The sequence below is a fragment of the Phasianus colchicus genome, chromosome 10 (genome assembly GCF_987193195.1).
Source record: "Phasianus colchicus chromosome 10, bPhaCol1.hap1.1, whole genome shotgun sequence".
Taxonomy (NCBI): Eukaryota; Metazoa; Chordata; class Aves; order Galliformes; family Phasianidae; genus Phasianus; species Phasianus colchicus.
The window spans coordinates 14,129,489-14,154,371 of NC_143445.1; the positions used below are offsets into that span (position 1 = coordinate 14,129,489).

At 44.8% G+C, this 24,883-nt stretch overlaps 1 protein-coding gene across 1 annotated transcript in view; it reads left to right on the forward strand.

The window, feature by feature from the left end:
* Positions 1 to 308: 308 nt before the first annotated feature.
* FGF12 (fibroblast growth factor 12) overlaps positions 309 to 24,883 on the forward strand; it is a 186,801-nt gene continuing 162,226 nt past the window's right edge. The window contains exons 1-2 of the mRNA XM_031603404.2: positions 309 to 421; positions 519 to 665. Of these exons, the coding sequence (XP_031459264.1) occupies positions 653 to 665 (13 nt within the window). The 5' untranslated portion in view covers positions 309 to 421; positions 519 to 652. The remainder of the gene's footprint in view (positions 422 to 518; positions 666 to 24,883) is intronic.

The following is a 24,883-nucleotide window of genomic DNA, read 5'->3' on the forward strand; positions in this document are numbered from 1 at the left end:
GGCTGCTGGTGTTGCGGGCCCACACTGGGGGGACGTTAGTGCGAGCAGAGCAGTGTCTCCGAGCAAAGCGCCGTGCTCGGGGCCTCGGCCATGTGCAGAACTCCCCGCACCCATCACCTGTAGAAACCAACGCGGGCGGGCGGGACGCGCCGCGCGTTCCACAGCGCCCGGGCGACATCCCCTCGTCCCGCGGAGGCGATCGGTGCGTCCGCACTCCCGAAGCATCTCAGCCTCCGTGCCCGGCCGGGGGGCGGCGGGCGCTGGCGGCGCTCTCCTTGCGGAGCCCCGGGCCCGGCGCTGCGGGCGGCGGAGGCGGGGCGCGGGCGGGGCGCGCATGCGGGCGGCGCCAGGCAGCGCGGCGGGCCGCCGAGCCACTCGCCCCCGCAGCAGCACCGCTCGGCCAGGGACAGCTCCCGCCCAGGTAACGACGCGGCTCCCCGCGGCCCCCGCTGCCCCGGCGGCGGCTCCGCGCCTCACCCCGCCTTCCCCCTCTCCCTTCCCCCGGTGGTTGCTTGCAGCTCCCAGGCTGTGACGGCGCCGTCCCCGACGCGGAGCAGGCAGCGGCGGCCGGCTCGGGGCTTCGGGCTGAGTGAGGAGGGACGCGTCTTCCGGCAACTTCCCCGCAACTTCCCGGCGCTCGCAAGGCTCCGCGATGGAAGGCAAAGGTGGGTCGCGGTGCGGGGAGGGGGAGGCGGCGGCACCGCAGTGGCCGGGCTCGGTGCGCGGCACGGGGCTGGGAGCATTGCAGCAGGGGCTCGGCGCGTCCCTCCGCGGGCGGCTTGCGGCGTGCGGGTGAGGGCTTCTCTCCCTTTATTTTCAATTATTTGTTTTCCTTTCGGTGGAGACAGATGTCAGTTGGTGATCTGTTTTCTTAATGCCAAGGATTTGCATAATAAATATGAGGTCTGTCCCGTGTTTTGTAGCCAGTCGGCAATGGGGAGGTTTTGAAGAGATGAAGAGCATTTCATAATTAGAATGGTTTTCAAAAACACCTCTTTTTTTTTTTTCCTGAAATGAGAAGAGCGAGGCTATAGAGCTCTGCCCTCATTACGCTGCATATTTAACACATCAGAACATCCTGATAAATTGGAAGGAATGTGATGAGTATTGTGCTATTGAACTGTCTACCTCAGGAGGAGGGGTTCATTAAATATCGCCTGCCTGGCTTTGTGCTTATCCACAGACATGTATCTAATCCAGATACATACTCCTAATCAAAAGAATATGTGTATTTCCATACGTAGCTATGTAGTCCTGTGCATCTGTTTACCTACCTCTACAATTGCATCAGACATCAAGCATTCAACTGGTACGTGAACTTAGAATCTGTAAATGTTAATTGCCAATGAAATATGGATGGTAAGTCAGTCCATGCAGTGAGAAGGCTAGCTGCCATTCCCACCTGACCCCAGGTGCCAGCCCTCCTGTGTAACTCCAAGCTGGTAGCTCTTTAACTGATATATATTGAGGCAATGGGAGAACATAGACTATATTAATTCAAGGAAAATGACAGTAGACTTGTATAACACAATAGGACATACCTTCTAGGGAGCTGGGCAAGCTATATTTAAACCTCAGGTTTATTTTTGTAACTATCTTGTCAATCAGAGCTATAGTTCTCCTGTGTGGGAATATCTGATTATATGCTGATTAAGGAAGGAAGCTATTTCAATCATATGGAGGCAGCATGCCCTATAAAACACGGTTTCTTGTGGGCAATGATCAATAGAACTAGTAGGGCTTGAGGGCAGGTAAGTACATCTAAAATAATAATAAACAAATGTGCAAAAGCTTGATTTCAATCAAAAGCTCGTGGCAGTTGTGTTTGTCGGCAGTCAGGAAAAAGAGAAATGAAGTCTGTTTTCACAGTTAACCTGAGAGAGGACACCTTTAGCTTTTGGCATGACCTACTGGTATGTGCCTTGATGCAAAGCAAGTAGACCGTGACTTCAGAATAACACATGATGCCTTGTCATGTACTAAGTGAGCAGGTGAAAGGCTCTGTGGAACTTCTGATGGAGCTTGTGTCGCTAGAGGAGGTGAGCAGGAGGCAGAAAGGTGACATCTGCAATAAAAAGCTGGGGGCAAAAGCAGCACCTGGGAGAGAGGGTCACTCGATTCCTGTCTTGTGCAAACAGATCCGTTATGATGCAGTTGTTGACTGAGTTAGGATTGAGCAGCTGAGCAGGCAGCCTTTTGGGCTGCTGGTGCTCGTGTTTATTAGTTGCAAGATGAGATCTTCAGTACTCTGTTCCTGGGCTGTCAGCTTTGGTGGCAGGGTCATTGATAGGATAACTCCTGGGGTTGTCTCACTACGTTGTTTTTTGCAAAATTTCTCAGCGGGTTGCTCTTAGTAGACATTCTCCTTGTCGGAGTAGAGATGGGGAATAAATACTCTCTGGTTTTTATCTGCCCAGGCAGGAAAAAAAGACGACTTTTTCAGAGCAAACCCAGCAGAATTCAAGCCTGTATGAGGCAGGTACAAAGTAGGCATGACCTTAAAGGGAATAGACAAGCAACTAGCATTTCATTGGGAGAAAATGAGCAAGCAGACGGTCTGCTCATGATGGAGGTCTAATTGCAATGGCACAATTCTTGAAACTCCCTTAATGTTGAAGTAGCGTGTGAGGGCCTATGGTGCACAGATCCAACAGACTGATTTCGTGCACTTGTGTGGTGAGGCACAATGCAGGATGTCTCCCTAGAGGGAAGGTCTGAGCCAACCCTATACCTGCACATCTTCAGCTTCTGTGACTGAACCTTGATGGACTTGCAACTGCATTGCTGTAGTAGGAGACTGTTTACATTTTGTTTTCATTATTAAGCAGGCCTCTGCATCACAAGTCTTTTGGTGGCAGGCTGCTGCTTCTGTAGTCCCTGATTAAGGTGATTCTCTGAAGTCATCCCTTGGGTTTTAAAGGCTTCCTCCTGTAGCCCCTCTTCCAACCTACAGGTCCTCCTCACTGCAAATCCTGGAATGTTTCAAATTCAGCTCTGTGCAGATACTGGGGAAGAGTGTGTGCTATATTAAGAAACATGATGTCTATTTAAGCAAACCTACCTTCTGGTCCTTGAATTCATCTGTGCTTGGTGACTGCTGTGGCTGTTCCTGCCTACGATTTGCCTTCCCAGGACAGCTTGACTGTCTGAGCAGGTTTGGTGCCAACGTTCTGCAAGGCCTGCAGGCCTCTGTGAGAAGAGGGCTTCAGCTCATCTCTGGAGCTGTTCAGAGCAGCCAGAACTGAGTGTACTGATATTGGACCATTTCATGGGAGCAAAGGGAGGTGGATACCTCTGGGTTTTGTGTGATGGGGTACAGGACTGAGGGCTTACTGTTGCTAGGACTGTTGTAGTGTTGCAGGCAGGAAGGGCATCCTGATGTGGATTGAAGAGGAGATGATGGTGTGGGCTGTGCCTTTCTAACAGCCAAACCCAGAGATGAACATCTCTCACTTGCTACTGTCTCAAAAAAAAAAAAATAAAAAATAAATAAACAATAACTGCAGTTCTCTATGAATCTGCAATGCTACCAACACATCATAGTGGCCTGAGAGTAACACTTGGCTTGTTCTGACTTCCAGCTGCTTTAACTTGTTTGGTTCTGCATATATTCACTCTGAGCATTTTGCAGTTGCATTTTGCAACACTTAAAAGTTGTTGCTGTTTCTGAAGCCTGTTAGGTGATGGTGGGAGGGAGGATGCTGTGGGTGAGGGCTGTGCTTTTTGCATCTGCTACCTGATCCCTGTTCTCTGAATCTCGCACTACAGCAGTTCCTGTAGGCTGCAGCAGTAAGTGATACCACTCCAGGCATCCCAGGAGCTGGGCTTTGCCAAAGCTAACAATAGTTAATGTGGAGGTTAAAGAATACTTGGGCATTTGCCAGATTCTCCTTTCAGTCAGAAAGATGCGTAGCAGGGAAGGGAACGTCACAGAGTGCTGTTTAGACTCTGAGGCTGGAGCAAAAATCAGCCAGGCACGAGTCAGGCTGCACAGTACAGAGCGCATCCCTGGCCCTGGACTGAGTGAAGAGGAACTGCAGGCTTGCTGTGCTGCAGGGAGCCCTCCCTGCATCCTAAAGTCCTACAGCCCTTTCTCTTGCCATAAGATCATAGGGAAATCCCCTTCTTGCTGTGAGGGAGAGTGGGTACATTTCTTTTTCCTTGTTAGAAGTGAGGAGTGGGAACTTTATCTCTGTGCTGCATGTGGAGCAGGGGCATGCTGCTCATTTTTGGCCAGGACCTAGTTGTTGGCTTTTTGTTGGCTTTTGGTGCTCTCTTCTCCTGTGGAGATCATGATGAACCCTGGAGAGCTTGTGCAGGACAGCTTGCTGACAGCACTGGATGTGTCCTGATTGTTGGGAATTATAGAAGGGCTTGTTCTCATCAGCATGTAGGTAGTCTGCTGGGATAGCAGTGCTAAAGCAAGTTTGCTCTCTGCCCCACTGGCATCTTGATGCTCAGTCCTCGGAGCCTTATTCCTGCCCTGTTGTGTTGGAGAGACATCCTCAGTGCACTGAGTCTTCCCTTGAAAGAGCAGCCTCCTTACAAGAGGCTGGGTGGTAGGAGATGATGGGGTCTGGCCTTGGAGTTTTTCTGCTGAAGAGTCCCAGAACAGCAGGGCTTGAGGACTCTGCAAAGGCATTTCTGCAGAGTGACTGTCCCAGGCAGATAGTGCTATCTGAGTCATGTTCTCTTTCCCGTTGCAAAGACTGTGAGCAGGCTTTATGCTTCTGCAGATGAGCCATTGGGGGCTGTGGTTCATAGACATGCAGTGTTCAGGCTTTTAGGTGAAGGTCTGTAAAACAGCAGTAAAATCTAGTTTACCCTAGGGCATAGAACTGTCCTTACTGGGACCGGCCAACAGCTCTGAGGCCTTGGCATCCTGCTGTTTTGGGATATGGATGGGGGGGGCAGCATGGTTTGCTCAGTCTGGAGCTGCTCTGAAGCCTCCTTGCATAGACCCAGCACCGTGGACCAGCTCTCTGCACAGCTCTCTGTTTGCGATGCGATGTCCGCAAAGGACAGAGTTGTCACCTTGAAGAACTTGTGATCAAAACTCACCAAGAGCTGGTGAATGTTAGGATTGTAAAAGGGCCTTGTGGACACAGGAAAAGGGGTGACAAGTGAGAACAGGCAGTTCTAGGATCTCTGTGCTTACTTCCCACCTTTGTGGCTTTCTTCTGTAATCAAAGAAAAGATCTTAGTGAGCCCAGCAACAGCTTATGGCCTAAAGCTATTTGGGATGCTCACGTCAAAATGTGCCTCATCATGCATTAACCTAAGGTATCCTTATTGCTGGGAGGAGCCTGCTGCATTTACTGCCTATTTACAAACATCTGTGTTGTGAAGTAATGTGGGTTACTTTGGTAAGGAGCAAGTTGTACACGTTGCCTTGGTTTCTTCTGTGCAATGGAAGCCAAGCAGTGGTACAGTCATTTTTGTTACAAAGCTGATCCTTCCGTGGGGAGTGTTTGAACCTCCAACGAGATGTTTGGAAGTTTCTACATGCAGTGTTTTCCATTGGGAAGGTAGCTGTGCACCCTAAGCCTTCTGTAGATGTGCTGTGTGATGCAGGATGTGCTACTGGAGCCAGTGTTTCTCAAACTGGCTGCTTGAAGTTTGACACAGGGAAATGTATATAAGGATGTAAATAAGTGGCCTGATTTTTTATTTTTTTTCCTATCCACCCTGTTGCCCCAGGCTGCCAATTTCCTTACAGGGTACCAGCTTTGTGTATGGGGGGAGAGTGCTTTGGTTATTAACGTCCACACTTGGAGAATGGTGCTTGTATCTCTAAGGCTGGGCTTCCACCTTAGCTGGAGCAGGGTGCTGTGATGGTTTTGTTCCTGTGCCTCAGACTACGTCCCCACTGACAGATATAGGAGGAGTGTAAGACACTAAGCCCGGACTGTATGCACTCTCTAATTCATTCTAGAGAGCAAGTGAAATGCCTGTTCCTTTTACAGGCATTAGAAATCCTATTAAATGCAACACAAATATAGCTGTGTCCTGGGGGGCTCAAAGATGGCGAGAACTCAGACTGCTGTGTGAGGCTGGCTCTAGTGGGCAAGCCTTGGCTGTGTGCCACCACCTAGAACTGCTGATAACTGAGTTTGTAGTGCTTCAGCCATCCCCTGGGAGCTGCTGCAATGCTGTGGGTAGGCACCTGCACCTTCTGGATGAGCAGATGGCCAGAGATGCTCTGATGCTGGGGGAAGTGGTTGTGGTAGCCAAGAGGTGGATCATAGTGAGGAGTATCCATGTTCCTGGTCTCTCATTCCTACAATGCACTGTGTTATTAAAACAAAGTGGAAAGGGGGCCCTAGCAATAGGGAGGCCTACATGTTACAAAAAAGGGAAGGTCTCAGTCATCTGGCTGTTATTTAAATACCTAAGAAGCGGACAGATTCCTCCACCTCGCTTCCCTGAGTTACCTGGGAGCTGTGGAAGTCGCATTTAGCCTGAGTGAAATGCTGGAGTACTTGAAAGTGACTTTATTTTTAGTGCAGGAAGTTGTTTTGATGTACCTCTTATGCACAGTGGCTGGGAGCCTGACCTGTGCATACTCTGAGTAATGACCTGCATGCAGCTGTTTCATCCTGAGTTCATTTGGGGTCCTGAAATAAAAAATAAAATAAGAATCTTGTTGCTTTTTTTTTTTTTGAAGCAGCATTTCAGAAGGCTTAGCTTACCACAAGATTTTTCTTATCTGCTCTTATCTTTCCCTCTCTATCTACTCAGCTATTCAAATCCTGTTTGAATTGCATTCATTTCTAATACGCCATAAAACTTGATATGCAAAAGCTAGTTATTTAGGGAGAATTGCAGAAAATATTTTAGTCTGTCATTTGACCTGTGAATGAGATAACATGATTAATTTTTACATGCAAAGCTTGGTGTTTATTAGCATGGCAAAAGACAGTTTGACAATGAAAAATATTCCTGGTGGGTGAAATAATTAATGCTTTCACTCAAAGTATAAAGATTTTAATAATACCGTTACACTAAAATGATACTAAAAGAGTTTACTATTTTCCTGTCAGTGATACAAGGACGTATCCTTATTCATAGCTCCTATATCCTTGCTATCTCTAAGTGTTTTTTATATTCAGTAATAGTACAAATCATGATACTAATTCATTATGTTTCTTATCCCAGGTCTCAGGTTTGGTTGAACCTTATGATTTGATATTTATGTGGGATACACACTGAAAGCTTTGGCTTTTTTCTTCAGATTGAATTAAACTACTTATGGTGTCGTCATGTTTCAGTAGAAATCTTGTGGCTTCAGCTGATGACTGTTCACTCAATAGCACAGAGACCTGGGAGTAATATTGTGGTGTCTTGTGGATGTATCAGGATGTCTGCTTTCAGAAGTAAAGTGTTTTATTCAGTGTTTGTAATAGCACGTGCAAAACAAGGAAGGAAAGTAAGGAATGGCACTTCTAATATGGGGAATGGTTTTTCTTAATTAAGCTGTGCTTCTTTTTGTTTCACTTCTCTGAAACCTGGTTAAGATAGACCTTATTTGCTATCAGTCATCAATGGATAAAGGGTAGTTTACTGAACATGGCTGCTTGGAGGATTTATGAAGAGAAATCAGAAGTACTGAATGTTTTATTGGCATAATGAGGGAAAGTCTCCTTGCTTTTCAGTCACTGAGAATGTATTATTAATGCAAAAACACTTTCCTTGAATTTAATGCTATCTGTATAGAGGCTGACACGAATGAAGCACATCTGCCATGCTTGCTCCAGTGTAAAGTACCATCACTGATTCTCATTTTCTCTGAGTCCAGCAAGCCAAGGGCTATTGGCAGGATGGACACCCTCAGGTGTTGTGATGGTCCTTTCTTGAGCAAATGTTGGACTGGGGGTCCTTAAAGTCTCTTTAAGCTTATGTTGGTCTCCAACACAATCCTACTGAGGAGCTTGAGCCCTAAATCTGATTCAGAGTTCATCATCCATTCATATACTGGTCTGTACTCCATTCCCATAGCTGAGTGTTTACTATTACTTGGGTCACTGAAGATCTGGGTCCAGCCTCTGTGGTGGGGATTTAGCTGCAATCTATGCAGTGTGAGGGGAAAATATGTAGCTATGCAGTATGAAATTCAACAGTATAGAATAAACTCCTGCCTTGATGGCCAGCCCTCAGAGCTTCATCCTTAACTGATACTCAGTTCTGAATGTGTATTTTGGGAGAGAGCTGTACTGGGTATAAAACTTGCCTGACCATCAGTTAGCAATAGCTTGTAGCAATGGCTTTAGGATGTCGGAAACACAATGCACCAACTATTGCAAATGGACAGAATTGTTCAATTTTGTCCTAGATAATTTCACTTTGAGACTCAGTGTAGTTTTCAGAAACTTTGCCTAGGAGAAAGACGGGTGGTACGAACTTGTGACTGAGAATCCTCGCGCAGACTTCTTGCTACAGTGTGAAAGTATCAATTTCATTGTTGCTTCAGAGTAATCCCAAATTCACTCTTGAAAACTTCAGTAGATCCAAACAGATGAAAACAGCAGTGATACCAACAAAATGAGCAGAATCCAACTTCAGGGGTATGACAGGAGGGCAGGGGGAAGGACATTTACATGAAGGAAGGCTTGGCTTGCATAATCAGATACTAATGAGCCATTGAGGCGTAACTGGCTTGACAGTAGAATAGGCATCCTCAGCACAAGCTGCTTTTGTAACACCTTCAGTGTAGTTTTGATCTCCTTAAAGACTGAAGCTGAGCTTTTCAGGTATCTTTTAGCCTTGAGTTTGTATTTCCCTGTATTGCTGCCCAGCACACCTGATGTTCTGACATTGCCTATTAACGAATGCCATACCTGCTGAAATAATTGCATTGACAGTCAGCTGTTAATTTTAAACTTTCTATTTGTATCAGTGTCTCCCAGGGGGCACATTACATGCTGTAAATTGTAGCCATTTTGTTGCAGTATGAGAATTGACGGAGAAATCAGTGGAGAAGTTTTAAATATTACTGTCTTGAGTCTCTTCTTCCAGTCAAGATTTAAATAAGTCCATGTGAAGCTCTTCTGAGTTCGCACTTGTGGAAGCAAATGCGTAGTTTGGTTGCTGGGCAAAGGCCAGATCTCTGATGCCTCACCTAGCTGGAAAGACAATGGAGACGATACTGTGTGATTATATGGTAGAAGATCTATTTAATTGCCTTTAGTCCTTAATTATCAACTACTGAAGAAGCAGTAATGCTTTCAAAAATTAGAATGTTCACCTCATCTCGGTCATTTCCATGAAGTACAGTTGTGACAGGTCGCTGTGTGCTGAGACACGTTTTCCATTCCTACTGCACATAGCACCAGGTATCTGGAATTATCTGCTAATTTTAATAGTGGGATTGATCTCTCAGTAACATGAGGCTTTCCTACCTAAACTGTATTCATTGTGCATTTCCCTCAGAATAAAATGCAATATCCAGGAATAGTGGGGCTCACTCAGAAAATCACCTAGAATTGAGTTTTTCCACCCACTTTTGTTAGAAAGTTCCCAGAAATAGAGAGGAGTAGCCTGATGTGCTGAAGCAATGCAAGTGTGAGGCCGTGGGAAGTACACAGGGGCAGAGAACGGAATGTTTAAATTCTTAATTGTTATTTATAGTTAAAAAAAAAAAAAAACCACCCTGGTTTTGATAAAATTGTCCTTCCTGTGGTATGTGCTAAGGATGGTCACAGCAGAACTGGGTGCAGAATTTGGCCTCGTGTTCCACTCTTTGTGAAATAGGGAACAGCATCTAGTGCAAGCAGTGTGCTGGAAGTGGTCTGTGCTAACCATGTGTGTGTGGTCTGTTCCTTCTTTAAAGGTTTTCAAGAGCAGCGAGTCTAAAGGAGTCTTGCTGAATCTTAGTGGTGTTAAGGTTGGTGTCACCACCACTGAAGTGAGTTTATGCTCGTGTAGATGTGGATTTTATACCCAGTAATCTCATAAGGCTGAAGCAACTCTACTGCTTTTCTTGAAGCCATCTTTGTTATGCAGAAGCTGCAAAGCAATGCAGCCACCCAAACCTGACACAGCACGTCTTTATTGCAGCTTTCCATCTTTCCTTGAAAGTGATTGTGGTCATCTGTTGGCTTAGAGAAGGACCAGAGGAACTACCTCAAGTATCAGGTTTTCCAGCCTGTGGAAATTGCAGTCTGCAATTACTGGTGTGTCCTGCCTTGGGCCCTGTGGAAGTCTGAATCCTGGGGTATTAAAAACAGAGCTACTGTTCTTCAGCTGAATGTCTTTGCCGTACGCTCTTTTGGTTAGGATGTACCACAGCAATGAGCTCCTGCTGATCTCACAGGCATTGTGTATTTAATGCCTTCTTTTCCAGGTGGATGTACATATGGATCGTAAAGACTTATCATTATTCTTTAGTTGTGCTATTTCCATAATCAAGCTTGAAGCTCTTCTTTTGGTTAAGTATAGGTGTTAAGCTGTTGGGAGAAATAGTTGTTTCCAGCTGTCTATTTAAACCACCTTTGTGAAAGTAAGTAGTGTTGTTTGCTAGGAAAGGAGAGGCACACGAAATCCTCTGTATTTTTCCTTTCAAAACAGTGTCTTTCAGTTCTGAATAATGTGCCCTAATAGAATGTATTTGGAAGTTCTCTAGAATTTAAAGTCAAAGCCTATTTTAAACTGGACAAAAAGCAATGCTTTATTTAAAATACACAAATCTATTTTTTTCCATGGAATTTCCTAGGATGGTTCAAAACAAATATTTGCAGTCACTTTGTCAGTGCTTCTTGGTTCAAATAAAAGTGTTTGGCTCCAGGGAAATGACTGATCTGGCCTCACCTGGATGCGTCATCTTGTAGCTTTACTGAAAAAGTATAGCACTAGAATTAGTAAAGTATGACTTTATTGAAAATGGATGGCATTTTCTTGATTTGTGAACCATATACCTTTTGATCTATGTCTTGGAATAGCCCCGGTTGGCATCAGTATCTATGAACAGGGGGTGTGTGCGTATATAGATAAAATAGAGATGCTGAAGGATATCAGAAATAGTGACTCAGGTGGCTATTGGCCAGTGGCTGCTGAATGCTCTGAGTCTAATGAACTGAAAAGCTCGTGCATCTCTCAGAGGAAAAGCAATGATTGTCTCCAATCATGACCCCAGATGATGATAGAGCAATCCAGAAATAGCGAGAAGGGAGTTTACTGTCCATGCTTTTCTATAAAACCTGGATGGATCTGGCATTGGATAGTTGTTTTTTCTGGGAGTCATACTGGACAGCCTACTGTGTTCCTGGAGGGGCTGCTTGCAACTACATGAAGCAATAATTCAGTTTCTGTTCCTCTTGCTGAGAACCCCCTTGGCTCTCAGCTCCTGCTGGCAAAAACAAATGAGGGCATGGAGAGCCAGACTTGTATGGTTGTACCAAGTCCAAGGCACTAGCTTGTAAATCACCTGGGTCTGGCCCCTTGTGTCAACACTCCGCAGCAGGAGGATGTCCACCATCCTGTGTATAATAGGAGTTTCTGTGCATGGGAAATGCATATTGCTATGACTCTAATTTGAATGGGTTGCTAGTGTGCACACTTCTAGAACTGAGGCAGGTCATTTTTGCCTTGTATATGACTTTGTGTTGAGAAGCCAAGTGTCCTGCCCTTCTGATCTGAGACCTTGCCTGGATACTGTGTGCTGCTTGGGAGTTGCTGGGTCCAGTTGCTGGGTCTTTGTGTGTTGTTGGCCTTATTGCTTAAGGGAACTTTGGAAGGAGGACTTGGTAGTGGTAGGGGACGAAAGATGTACAGCAGCAGGACTCCAAGATTAAATCCTACATCTGAGTTTCCATACTGCATTGAAACCAGCTTTGATCCCTGTCTGGTTCTGAATGATGCAAAGATAGCTGAGGCAGTACAGCATGATCTAGGAGTGTGAATGGTCCTGTTCCTACCAGATAGGGCCTTAGGGAGGTGGCAGCTCATGATATCCAGAGGTCAGCCTATGCTTGCATTTTGCTTTTTTTTTCTCCTGTACTGTCAGCTCAAAGACCTGCTTTACAATCTCATTCATTGGGATGGTAAAAAACTGGGATTCTATAACTGTAGCTGGTTTACCACAAGATCTGATGGATGGACATTGCTTGAATGGTAAATGAAGTTACACTTGCATGACGTAATTCTGGAGTGCATCACTCCCACTTGGCATCTTATATAGCATGTGTAACATATAAGTTGTATTGAAGACTCGTTCATTTATGTTTTGTATCCTGCAAAATGACACTTAAGTTTCTGTCTGAAAGGTGATCCCAGTGATGCTCCTACTGATAGGACCTGCTCCATATGGATTTTCTGGTGGGATCTAAATCCTTCACTATTAGAGACATCTTTTTTCTGTAAAACATTTTGTATCTTAAAATATAAGAGCATATTTATAGAGCTACAAAAATGTTATTAATCTTGCAAATAATCTGCCTCTTAATTTTAAAAGGTTCAGATTTATATAAAATTATGATGTCTTTATTTTACGAAGTTTAAAAGAACGTAGTTGCTATGAAGTAATCATCTGTAAAGTTTCCATGCACAGTATATCTCACTTCTCATGCAGAAAGAGGCTTTCAAAGTCAAATATTTGCAGTAATAGAAAAGGCAACATGGAGAAATAGTGACAAAGAACATTATTCTTTGTATAATTGTTTCCATTCTTTCTATTATGGCTCTTTGCTCAAGGTGGATACCAAGGAGTGTGAGTATGCTGCAGCTGCCCGGTTCTTAGCACACTTTTTACAAAGGGAGGGATCAGAACAGGCAGGATTTAGAGTTGTGCTACTTCAATGTTTGAGGTCTCTTTGGTAATAGCTTACCTGGTTTGGTGATGATGTTCTGCTCCAGAGGGATCAGCAAGTGGGATTTCACCAGAGCCTGCCAAGGGCACCCTGCTCCTGTTGGTATCTCATCCTGTGCAAAGTGAGAAGTACTGCTGAATTAGAACCCCTTTTTGAAGGAATATTTTACATGTCTCCCAGATGAAAGGGGACTCGGTGGCTCTGGCCCCAGTCTCCTTTCTTTGCCTACTAGCAGGAGATGCTCTTGTGATATACAACCTTGATCCAGCCTTTCTCAGGATCGCTACTGAACCAAGGGTGAGGGTAACTTTATGCTGCTGGCTTCTGGATAGCAGTGTGAGTGAGAGGGTGTCATGCTAGCCTGGAAGGACCATTTCCCTTCCTAATCAGAGTTACTAATATGGAAGTGTATGTCCACTGTTTTCTTGGGCTTAATGCTCTCAGACAAGTGTCTGTATCTGTAGGTGCTTTTTGGTGTTTGTTGCCTTTGATTTCTGCTGTGATACATGACCTGCTCCTGCTGAAGCCCGAGGAACTGACACAGTTGGCAGCTCATGCTTTTGTGCATTTGTATTTTATTCTGCTGGTACTTAAATGTATCCATGATGCTTTATAGCTGATATTGTCTGTTCAAATTATATGGCCACTTCACCAACAGAGGGCATTTCCCTGGGAAATCAAAATTTCTGTTTGAAAATGTTCTTTTTTTTCCCAGTGCCCATGCAGGAACCAGCACTGTCAGCTCCTTGTGGTGTTGGAGTGCTTTTGGAGTAACCAGGCTCATCTTGTATGTTCAGCAACTGTCCTGGCAGCCTATTAGGGACATTGAGCTCATTAAAAGCCAAAGCCTTTCGGTCTTGATATAGCCTTGAATGACTTTTAGAATGCCCTTCTTATTGGAAAGTTTGTGTCTCAACATTTTCTTTTGCATGGAGGAAAATTGGCATGGAAAACTTGTGGGATACAGAAGGATCAGTTCAGCAGCAGGAGTTTTGTATGTTAGTTGAAAATGAGCTCAACATCTCAAGCACATCCAAGTGACATTTTCAAATGCTTCATTTTCACTGACTGCAGTGTTTCCTCCTAGTGAATGTGGTTTCAGGATCTGAGGGTGGCAACTGGACTCCTCATCCCTCCCATTAAGTCCAGCTACCTGGTGAAACTCCAGCAATTTGTGATGTGCAGCACTAAATTCTTGCATGGCTCTCTGTGTTGCTGGGTTTCGGTGCTGCAAAGTGGGAGTGAAATCAGCATTGCAAAGAGAAATGAGGCACAGAGTAGAAGCAACTTGGTAAAGGTCACCCTCTAAAGTGATGGAGTAAGTCATTCCAATGGTTTGCCATGAAGCACATTTTCACGTGTTATATGAGGAAATCTGTATGCTTAATGAAAGACAAGGAGAGTGTGGAAGATGAAATTCTCCAGGGACTTTTCCTCTGAATGGAGGCATGAGCCACAAGTTCTCTCTAAAGAAGTGTGTTAGCAGGGGAAGGCAGCTCAACTTAAAAACATTTTTCAAGTATTTTGGGTCAGTTAAACACAGCAGAATGCTATTATTTGACTCCTTATCAGTTACCCTGATGAGACTACCTGTTTGAAAATCCAGGTTACTTTTTCTTGCGTAATATGGAAAACAATTCTAAAAGACCTGGTTCATAAGCAGGTGATTAGAGTATGGCATGGTTGCCCTCCTTTAACAGAGAGAAGTAGCAGGGGGATCAGCAGTAAGTTGACACAGTGTCTATGCCCACTACCAGCACTTATTCCTCCTGGGGCTTTGAGGAAATTAAATGCTTCCTATTATTGACTTGGGTATGTAAATATTTAGTGTAAATATAGACTGTTATTAGATGTGTCAGTTCTGTTCTTGAATGAAGCTTTTTCTAAAGTTAAGAGAAGGCAAGGTTTTGCAGGTGTGCCTTCCCCAGCTGCCAGCATCCCACCTGTCTTTACCCAACAACAGGAGCTGTGTGCTTCCCACCAGCAATGTGATGAGCATAGTGTGGCTGTTGTTTGTAGAGCAGAGAGTGGGGTTGTGCTTTCAGGCACAACCAAGCCTTCAAAGGCAGCTTTTGAATTCCAACTTCAAAAATACATTACTGGCAGGGAGATCAGGGAGTCCAGAGGAATGGTTGCATAATTCACTCAAGTATCCATCACCAGGAAAAATACGTGTGAGCTGCACAGTGGTTTAGAGGGGCGCATGTATTCTTTTTAATGGTTTTTTAGTGTTGTAGGAGCTGGAGTCTCAAGCAGTTACTAGAAAAGGAGGCATGCAGAAGTATCTCAGTGGAAGTGACACCAGCGTTTGCATGGGAAAGGGTATATTGTATAGTGTTTATCTCTAGCCTACACTTATAAGCACATACTTTGTAGAGATACTTTGCTGGCCCTCCAGCTTCTTATGGAGAGCAGTCTGTTAATAATCTCTAAGAAAACCTAGGCTTCCTCCAGTCAGACAATTACCTGCATCTGGATGGTGCTTGGTTTTGCTTTTGTTTGAAATTCAGGCTATTTGCTCTCAGTCTTTCAGTGTCTCATGGCTGATTGCTCTGTATGGTGGAAGGTGGATATTTTCAAAGATCTCTGCTTAATGTTCACAATATCAGCTACTGCCTAATCTCTGCTTGGATAAGATCAAAAAGCAACAAACAAATGAGAAAGCACTTTTCAACATTTGGAGGAAAAGAATCAAGATAAGGCCTGCTTCACAGCTCATACTTTATTCAAAAAGCCATGTATTTCAGAAGAAATTATTTACTAAGCTTGTGTAAATCTATCCTTCTGGCTGGTTGTCTTAAAATGATGCACCCAGTTGACAGGCTGCTGTTTATATGAGTTCAAAAACCTGGTGAAGTTAAATTCTGTGGAAAATAGAAACCAAAAGTGGACATGAGAATATTTCAGTATATTCTTTGTGTGAACCATGGCTTGGTCAGCAGGATGATGAAGTATTTATCTAAGCTCTGGATGCTTTGTTTATGATGTTACCTTAAAACCAAAGGACAGCACTTGATTTTGTGTATGCATGGTGGACTTTTCTCCATTGGAATGTGAAAACAAGCCCAGGATAAACTTGCTGCAGAGTGAACTACATTAGTCAGCGTAAGCTCCAGGATGATTCTGGTGCTGCAGAGCAAGGAATGTGTATGGCCTCATCCCAGGACCAATGCAGTCTTGCTTTTCAGACTCTTAGCAGCCTTCCCCAGTCCAGAGTCCTGTGAAATGGTGGTTTGCATGTAGCTGCTATGTTGTTCTGTGTCTGTCTCAACACCTTGCCGGTGGGAGCTACCATACAGAGATGCATACTGTGTACTGGGTTGCCTCTGAGGTGCTAGAATAGCATCAGCTGCTGGGTTGCCTGTACAGCAAAGGCGAGGGCTATGCAGATGGAGGCTGCAGTACTGGATGGCTGTTGGCATTGCACAAGCATTACAGATCTCTTGCTTTTGCACTTCATTCTGAAGCTTGTTTTTGAATATGAAACATTACGAATATCTATTTATAGGTTTGCCAGGCCTCTTCAGAAGCTCAATGAACAAGATATGCTTGTTATCAATAAACTCCTTCCTCTGTTTCCTTAGGCTTGTTTGTTTTGAACCACTTTTATTAGTATATTAGATTGAAGAAATATATTGAGAGGTATCTGATAAATCGTGAGATTCCCTTCTTTCAGTCTTTGATGCACTGTCATTTCAGGAAATGGTACGCAATCCTAACCTTCACCACTAGTCTGTAGGCTGTCCTGTTTGAGAGTCTTTTGGGTGATAGCAGGAATGGCCATCACAGAAGGCAGACACACGGACATTTAGTATTCCTAGCTGTGTAGTCAGCAAAGATTTCTTCCCAACTCAGGTGTTATCAAGCTGTGGGAACAGCTTGGCAGTGCTTTGGGACAGCCAAGGCAAATATAATTTTTAAGTACAGCCTTAAGTGTCTGCCTCAGCAAGGAGCTTGCCCAAGACGCCCTGATGGACTGGTGCTGAGTTCCAGTAATTTTCATGTGGGTTTGATGAGGCTGCCTGGGTTGGCTGCAATATACAGTAGGATGCAATCAAAGAAGTTATGAAATCATTATCCTATAAAATCTTGAATCTATGAAAGCCCATTCTCTAAGTAAGCACTTTAGAGAAGTTTTAATGTGGCTCTGATAGCTGTCTTGGCACTGTATGTATGTTTATGTTTTTGCACCCCACGGATTCTCATTTGCCAAATAAATTAGTCTCCCACAGATGACTCTCTGGAAAATGCAATCATCCATGAGCGGTCAAAAGCAGCCAAAGATGCTCTGAAACAGGAGAAATCTATCCTCCTCATACTTGGATGCTTCTTACCTTCAAACCTTGTGCTGTGCCCTGCTAGGAAGTCCCAGGGGCTGGGATGAAGTGTTATTGTTGGTGACAGGGTGGCTGTTCTCGGGAGAAGGAAAAATAACATTTCAATTGATCTGTTAATTGTAGATCAGGCTCAGATACTACAGAAGAGTAATTGGCTTACTTTGATCTGGTGTTGTATTAATCTATGCTCCAGCATTCATTACCAGCAACTCTGTGCTACGTCCCTGGACAGTGGCTTTGGGGAATGGGATGGGCTGCAGTGGGTGGGCAGCACCCACAGGTGAGCCCTGCTGCAGGGGTCCCAGTGCCTTCCTGGGCAGCAAGGATGGAGCTCAGCCCCAGTTGGATGCTGCTGCTCAGATGGGCTCTGCCAGCACAGGACTCGCATGTGTAGAGGAGTTTGATTACCACATATAGCTGCTGCTAAGCATGTACAGATCTGATTTAGCCAGCTGATGTCAGGACAGTCAGTCACTGCATAGCTGCAGGGAGGAAAACAGGAGGGGGATAGAGAAATGTGATCAGCCAGTGTGCAGGCTGCCAGTTCCCTGGTTTGAACTCATAAGTCCCAAATCTATTTTTTTCTTCCTACTCTGGACTAATAAATTTGGAAATGAACATGGGTCTGTTGCTATTCCTGTGCTTCAAGTGGGATTGAGGCTGTGATGTTCTGTGCCCCGGAGAGTCATTACTTCTGGAATCTGATGGGACTCTGCAGTCATAGCACTTCGCTATTGTATCAGCATGCTCTGCCTCATTGGTGTTTCAGTTCAGAGCAATGTGGGCCTCTGATGGTAAGCAGTTCTACTTTTAGGGCAGGCTGAGGGAAGGCAAGTGCATTATGCTTTGGTTGGAGGAGGGGAAGACAGGGCTGTGGCTTTGTGTGTGTGTATTCTTATAGCACCAAGCCCAAACTTCCAATAATGGGACACACTTGCAAATTCACACCTGCAGATTCTGCCTTCCCAGGGTTTTCATGTGCAAGCTCATTCGTGCCCTAGAGAGCAGCCTGCATCTGTTCCATCCCACCCGTGGGACCAGCAGTTCAGGTCACTTGGCAGCTGGTTCTGAGTGGAAAGGAATGCCTCATCCTCTGGTGCCTGCCCTGTGTAGAGGCTGGGCTGCTGGGGATCACACAGGTGAGCAGGATCTGAAGTATAGCCCCACCAGTCTGTATTTTGGCTTCAAATACTGTCAAAACCCAATGTAATAGGATATGCATATATAGCACTGATGTTGCCTAAGTCTGCAGATCTCCAGGCTGTCAAGAAAAGCCTTTTTTGCTGGTGCCTGCATGAAAAATGTTGAGGAGCTGTACTACATGCTCACTGCCCATGAGTCTGGCCTTGTTTCTTCTCCTTCCTAACCATGCTTCGTGCATTGCATTTTTCCTGAGACAGGAAGCTCGGGCTCCCATAACCATGGAAACCTGGTTTGTCTTCTCTAATAGCTTCAGCTGTACTTAACATCCGTCTCCTTGGGAAAAGGCAGGCTGCAAGCTATAGGTCGGTTTTGTGTACCTTTTGGGATGCTAAAGGTAAAAATAAAAATCCCCAAGCTCCCTGAGCTGCCTCCTGGCCCCTGGAATGAAACAAATACAGAGGTGCAGAGGTGATGCCTGGGGGGCTTAAAAACTTACCAAGCAGAGAGGGAAGGCTGTGTCTGGAAGCAGGAAGGTGTTATGGAGTTGAGTAAGAAAATGCTGTGTTTTGTTTGTCTTATTTTGTGCATGTGTTGGCTTGAGTGTTGCTGGGCATGTGGAGCTTTGCTGTGATTTTAGTTAGCTTTTTTAAAAAGTAGTTTTTATTTCTGTTAAAAATGCTTTAAATATCCTGTAGCAGTGGAGGAACTGGATTTAAGCCTGTGAGCATCCAATATGCTTTGGGATGGGATAAAGAACTCTTATGCTTGGACAGCTGTCTCCATCTAGCCCCTCTCTTGTAGTGGAGGAACTACTGCTGTAAGTGTGTCCCAGGGCTGTAGCCTGGTGCTGCCGAACCTGCTTACTGAGAAGTGCTTTATCGAGAGGCATTAGAAACTAAATCAGGAAGGCTCTTCCTACTGCGTTTTAGTGTAGATGTGCATGCATCTCTTATTGACTGACTACTTTAACTTTCCTCTTTGATGCTGTGAGTATCCTCACCAGGGCTTTCCTTTTGCATAGAGAACTGTGCTGGGGTGCTTGGAAATGAGTTGGAAGCAGGGTGAGACACATCCTTGTCTACTGGCAAATCTCAGCCTCAGTGTCTAGCTGTGAAATGGAGGTGCTGGTGTTTCACCGTGGGTGCTTTGAGGCTCAGTGTTCATGAAATGCTCTGAACTCTGGTACCTGCTGGAGAGGGCACTTAGAATGGGTCCACAAATGTCTTTGTTGACACAGCAAGCACATGAAGGCACTGACACCTTCCACGTATGAAATATACAGAGATTCTGGGAATGCTCACGAGTTAAAATCAGGATGTTTCTAAAACCAGGGCATAATATTCATCTGTCACTTAGAGGTGTCCTGAGTATGTGGGGAAAAGAAATGGTAGCAGCTAAATCTGGTAAAATTCAGGGTTTAGTGCCTGAAGAATAAAAGCTGCTTTGGAAATGCTTTGTACCTCCGCTTAATATAGCTGTTGACATTCTACCTCTGAGCAGAGAGCCACCCGTCTGTGTGATGGGTCCAAATTTTTTTTGTGGACATGACAAGCATAAATCAGTGTTTTCTCCATAGCAGCCTGGAAGGAGGGTTTTCATGCCAGTTGCTGCAGTGTTATAAGAAGATTGGACTGAATCAGGGAGCCATACTCCAAACTCGCCCTTCTCAGTAGGGATCCTGGCCAGCAGAGCTGTGCAAGATGTAGCCCTGTAATAACAATATGCTTTACAGAAACAGTTATAGGTTTTCTGGCTCCTTGACTGTTTGGTGAGCAGAGAAACAAATGCTTGTCTCTTGTCTGTGCAAAATCCCAGTAAAGACTTCAGGAATTGATCCTGTCTACGTGCATCCATGTACACAGCATTTGCTGTAGGTTATTTTTCCAGCAGTTAAAATCAATGTTTTTCTCTTCTCAGCTTCTTGGTGTTAGAGGTGTTTTCTCACTCCTTTACACAGAATAAAATGATCTTTGATCAGAATACCTGCGTCCCATCTGTGCAGATTTCTGGTCTCTTTCCAACACGGACCAGAGGAATGATTCTCTCATACATTTAATCAAGATTTCTCCTTCTAATTAAATTTCAATTAAAAGGCATTTCATAACAAAAGAAAAATTGTTAATGCAAAAGCCAGCTGGGAGAGCTTTTCCCCAAAGGAGGTTCTGGGAGCCACTTCTGCTGTTGGTTCTGCAGAAGTATCAGAAGTGCCCCAGGTTTCCTGTGGTTCACAGAGCCATTTCAGTGCTTAGCAGTATGGTTGGCAGTTATCCTGAATTGATCCAAGTATAGTAATAGCAAATAATACTTAAACTATGGCAGTAAATCAGCATAATAATGCAAATAGTGCCTCTTTTTCTTGTAGTTAACTAATGTTTACATTACAGCTAAATTTGTAGATAATCTCTCAATCAACAGAGATTGAGACTGCAGCTCTAACGATATTCCTCTGATCTGGCTTAAACCTTACTATATATGTGGATGAGGGAGATAACTCTGCCTAGAAGTACACATAATCATGGACCTTCTTTCGGAGTCTCTACACCAAGATTAAGACTTGTACAGTGACTTTCAGAGATGGGTCTAACCAATGGAGATGAGTGGAAGTATATTTGTGATGAACAGGTCATCTGTGGGAATCAGACCCCAGCTAACAGGTCCCTTTATTTGGAGCTGCTAGGGTGACTTTTCTTGCCTGGGACTGGTGGTAGATGCTGGTTCTGTCTGCTGAATTGCATTTTCCTGGTGACCTGTTTCTTGCCAGCCCAGTTTATTTATGGCTCAAATGGTGAATGAGTGACTGCTGTTTGGGCTATGTTTGTGGTGCTGAAGAGCCCGAATGAATGTGAATGCAGAAGTGACAAATCATCCCTTAGCTGCTGCTGAGGAGAATGTCTGATGATGACTGCAGTTGTGGTGCAGGTTCCACTTACAGTTAACATTTTTGCATCAATAAGATCTGTGCCAAAGCTATAGTTAGGAACCAAGTTGAGTGATCTGGTGATTATGATCAGGCAAGGAGAACAGGCTGCTCAGGTGGGTTCTGGACACCCAGATAATAACATTCTCTTCACTAATTTGCTCTGGGACTTCAGTCAAGTTTCATCTCTCTGCTGTGCTTTTGATATGCAGCCTGGTTTTTATTCATTTATTTGCCTGCTGAGGTTGAATGCTTAGTGATGGGTTCTAACTCTGTGTTTGGATGTGACACTTGGAGTCATTCTTTTGAGGTATTACTGAGCTGGAAATCATCTAGTAGCAGTTAGAATAAATAAAAGAGCTGAATGCAAGCACTTAGGTAAACTAATCCCCCCACAACCCTTCCTTCAGGGGATATGTCTTTGGAGAGTCTGTTAATGGTTTACATGTCTCTACTGTTAGTAACAAGCTCCCTGAAGCTGAGCGAAACCTGGATGCAGTGCGTTGATCTTATTAAGGCATGACAGAAAAAGAAGCAAGGGAAGCAGGAAGGAATTATGCAGAACTGTACATTTTTGGCTTCCAGAACCGCTGCAAGGCTTAGACCTCTCCAAGCCAGCAGTGTGGGACCTGTCAGATTTGGCTGTGGTTGGTTCAAAGCTGCTTTGAGCAGCGCCAGTAATCAGAGCTCTGCATGTTGCTCGGCTCCTTGCAGGTGTGCTGCTTCCTTTAGGGCTGCTGCACATCGCTGCGCTGTGGCGGCCTGAACTCACTGGTCAAACATTATTGGCTCTCTGGAATTACGACGTTTTAAATCATGCTAAGAGATTATGATGTAGTTACAGATGCTAAAGCAGACGTGTTCCATCTGATCCTAAAGCATGCAGATGGAACTCTGTGTGTGAAGAGGACTGCAGAGAGCTAAGCAGGTCTGTAGTGGTGCTTGTGTGCTAGCTAGCACTCAGGCTAGCAAGATCAAAATGAATTCTGTTGTCTTAAAATATGTTAAGCCTAGAGATGGTGCTTTACAAAACTAAGAGCACTGCCTGTGTAGCGTAGATTAAACCAAATCACTACAGTGGCTTTTTCGGATTGTCAAGTTAAGAAGTGGCCATGCGTTGTTTTTTTTGGTGGGTCCTTGGCTTTCTATCTAGCAGAGGAAGGAGATGTGTGTTGGTATGCACAGTGTTAACGTGCTGTGTTAAAGGAGCATTCCTGAGTTGCCAGGAGATGTCTAGCATGACTCCTGTCCTAGGCTTTCAAATTATAACCCAGCCTCCATTTCAAAAGATCCAGTGACAGACAACTTAGCTCATACAACATGCAAGGCAGGGAAAAAGCCATGAAGTGAAGAGAATATAAAGTTAAACCCATAGACCTTCTATAGCTGATAGAAGCTTAGGACCAATGAATTACAAAGTATGTTTTTGAGCTCCTGGCACTTGTGTAGGGCAAAGCAGGTCTCAAAGGCCCTGTGTTTACATGGTGATGTTTATGTTTCTGTTCTTTTGTTTCTAGTTATTTCTGTGTACTGGTTCTTAGGAAGCATCTTTGTGGGTCTCAGCTAATATGGAGCCTTGTCAAGGAGACAGCTTTTTTTTTTTTTTGCATAAGCCTAAAAATTCAAGGATTCTGGGGACTGAAGTCAGCCTCTCAGGGAAATGCAGTTTTCCTTACTTAAAATAACTTTATTTATAATGTCCTTTGCTCTGCAAGGTCTCTTTCAAGACATTGCCTGGGTTGCATTTTGTCTTGCAGAGCAAGCCTCTGGGAGGAAGGAGGGCCAGGAACTTAGGGAGGGCAGTTTGGGGTTGGAAGGGGAACCGCTGATCAGGGTGACAAACAGTTTCACCTTCAGGAGCGCCGAGCTGTGGGAGCACTGGCTGCATTGAGGGGTTGGCACAGCTTCAGCATACGCACGTGGGGATGGATCAGCTGAGAGAAATGACTGCATTTATTCAATGAATTTACATGAGGTGCTTGCGTTGCCAGAAAAGGCCAGGCTCCCTCCCCCTCTAAAATACCAGCAGCTCTGTGCAGATGGACCAGGCTGGGGGTTTTCAGCATGGCTGCTCCTGGGGTCTGATTGTATGAACTTGGTTCACAACTGGTTACCTCTGGCCAGCCTAGTGCTGCCTGCTCTATAGGCTGCTGCCTTGAGCCATACCATTTCTTCCCTTCTTCCCCAGCCCACATCTTTAGCAGTCCACCTGCAATTTCTTACACATCTGGTTAGCAGGATCCACTTCTGCTCCATCATTTTTTTTCCCTTAAAAACAATGCTTGTATCCAAGGTGGAGAGAAGGAAGAAGGTAGAGAGAAGAAAGTGCTGATTTGCAGCAAGTGTGGAGGACAGAAGAAGAGGGGATAGCTCCATGCTGAAAGGCTGGAGCTCTTGCAGTGCTGAGAGCTGGGGCTGAAAACAAGGAGCCCTTGGATTCCTCATGCATTCTCTGAGCTCCCTCAAAGTATGCCACATCCTGCAAGAAAACCCATCCTTTCTGCTCTTATTCTTATCTTGAAATGTTCTGCTGGAGACCTGTGGCATGGGCAAGTCACAGCTTATGCAAACATTCTGGAGAGGTTAGATTACTCATTCCTTTTCCATGTGGGGTCACTCCCAAGGTGACCACACAAGGTGTTGCTCAGGCCTGTGGTTAGGATAAATGGATCCTAAAGACAGTCCCAGCAGGGGCTGGGGCTAACCTCAGCACAGCCAACTGACCCAGAAACAACTGGTTCAAGTGGGGAGGCTGGGAGGGTCCTGCAGCTGATGCTCTGCTCCCTCCATTTCCTGAAGAATTGGAAGAAAGCCACCTCACCGGTCTTTCTAAAACTAAATTCATAATTAATACTAGGCCTAAAATTAGATCCTTTTAAATAAGGATGTGATTCTTTGCTTTGTGCTTGGTTATAGTCATTGCCTTGTTGCATGGTTCAGGATGTGTTCTGAGATGCTGAATCTCACAAGGTTTGGGTTCTGTGTCGTTCACGTGTCCCACCCTCAGTCATGTTTTGTGGGAGATGCTGGGGGATAAGGATCTGTGACAAACACCAGCTTGGTGTGGGCATGCTGGCCAACCCGTGTCATAGCAGGGATGCTTCAGGATCAAGCTTTTATCCCTTTTTGCTGATGGAGTGACAGCCTGTCCCTGATGGCATGCCACAGTGCCTATCTTGGAGCACTGCTCCTGCTGTAGGGGCCTCAGGGGATTCAGAAAGCTGCTCATGCAAAGCCTGTGCTATGAAAATCCCCTGGCAGCCCTAAATGAATTCCTGCTTGAGGTAGGAAGTTACATCTGAGGAAGAAAAAATAAACTGTGTGATGGAGAATCTATGACAACCTTTGCTGTTCTGGATTCAGCTGACACGTAAACAGGACTTGATGGTACTGTCAACATCAGCACTAGTTGGTGAGCTAATGATCATAAACATGTATTGCTTTGGGCCCCTGTCTGTCTGGTTTTTTGTTGCCTCTTGTTAGACTGTATTTGCTAAAGGACAGAACTCTTTGATCACATGTCTGTTCCTTATGTAGGTACTTGCAAACTGTGATCAGATTGTCCTATTAACCTTCTCCCTTCGTTAACGAGAACAGATGGTGATTCTGGAGCCATTCTAAGTTGAGCGTTTGGTTCTTTAATCGTTCTCTGGGTGGTTCTCAGCACTGGATACAGTTATTTC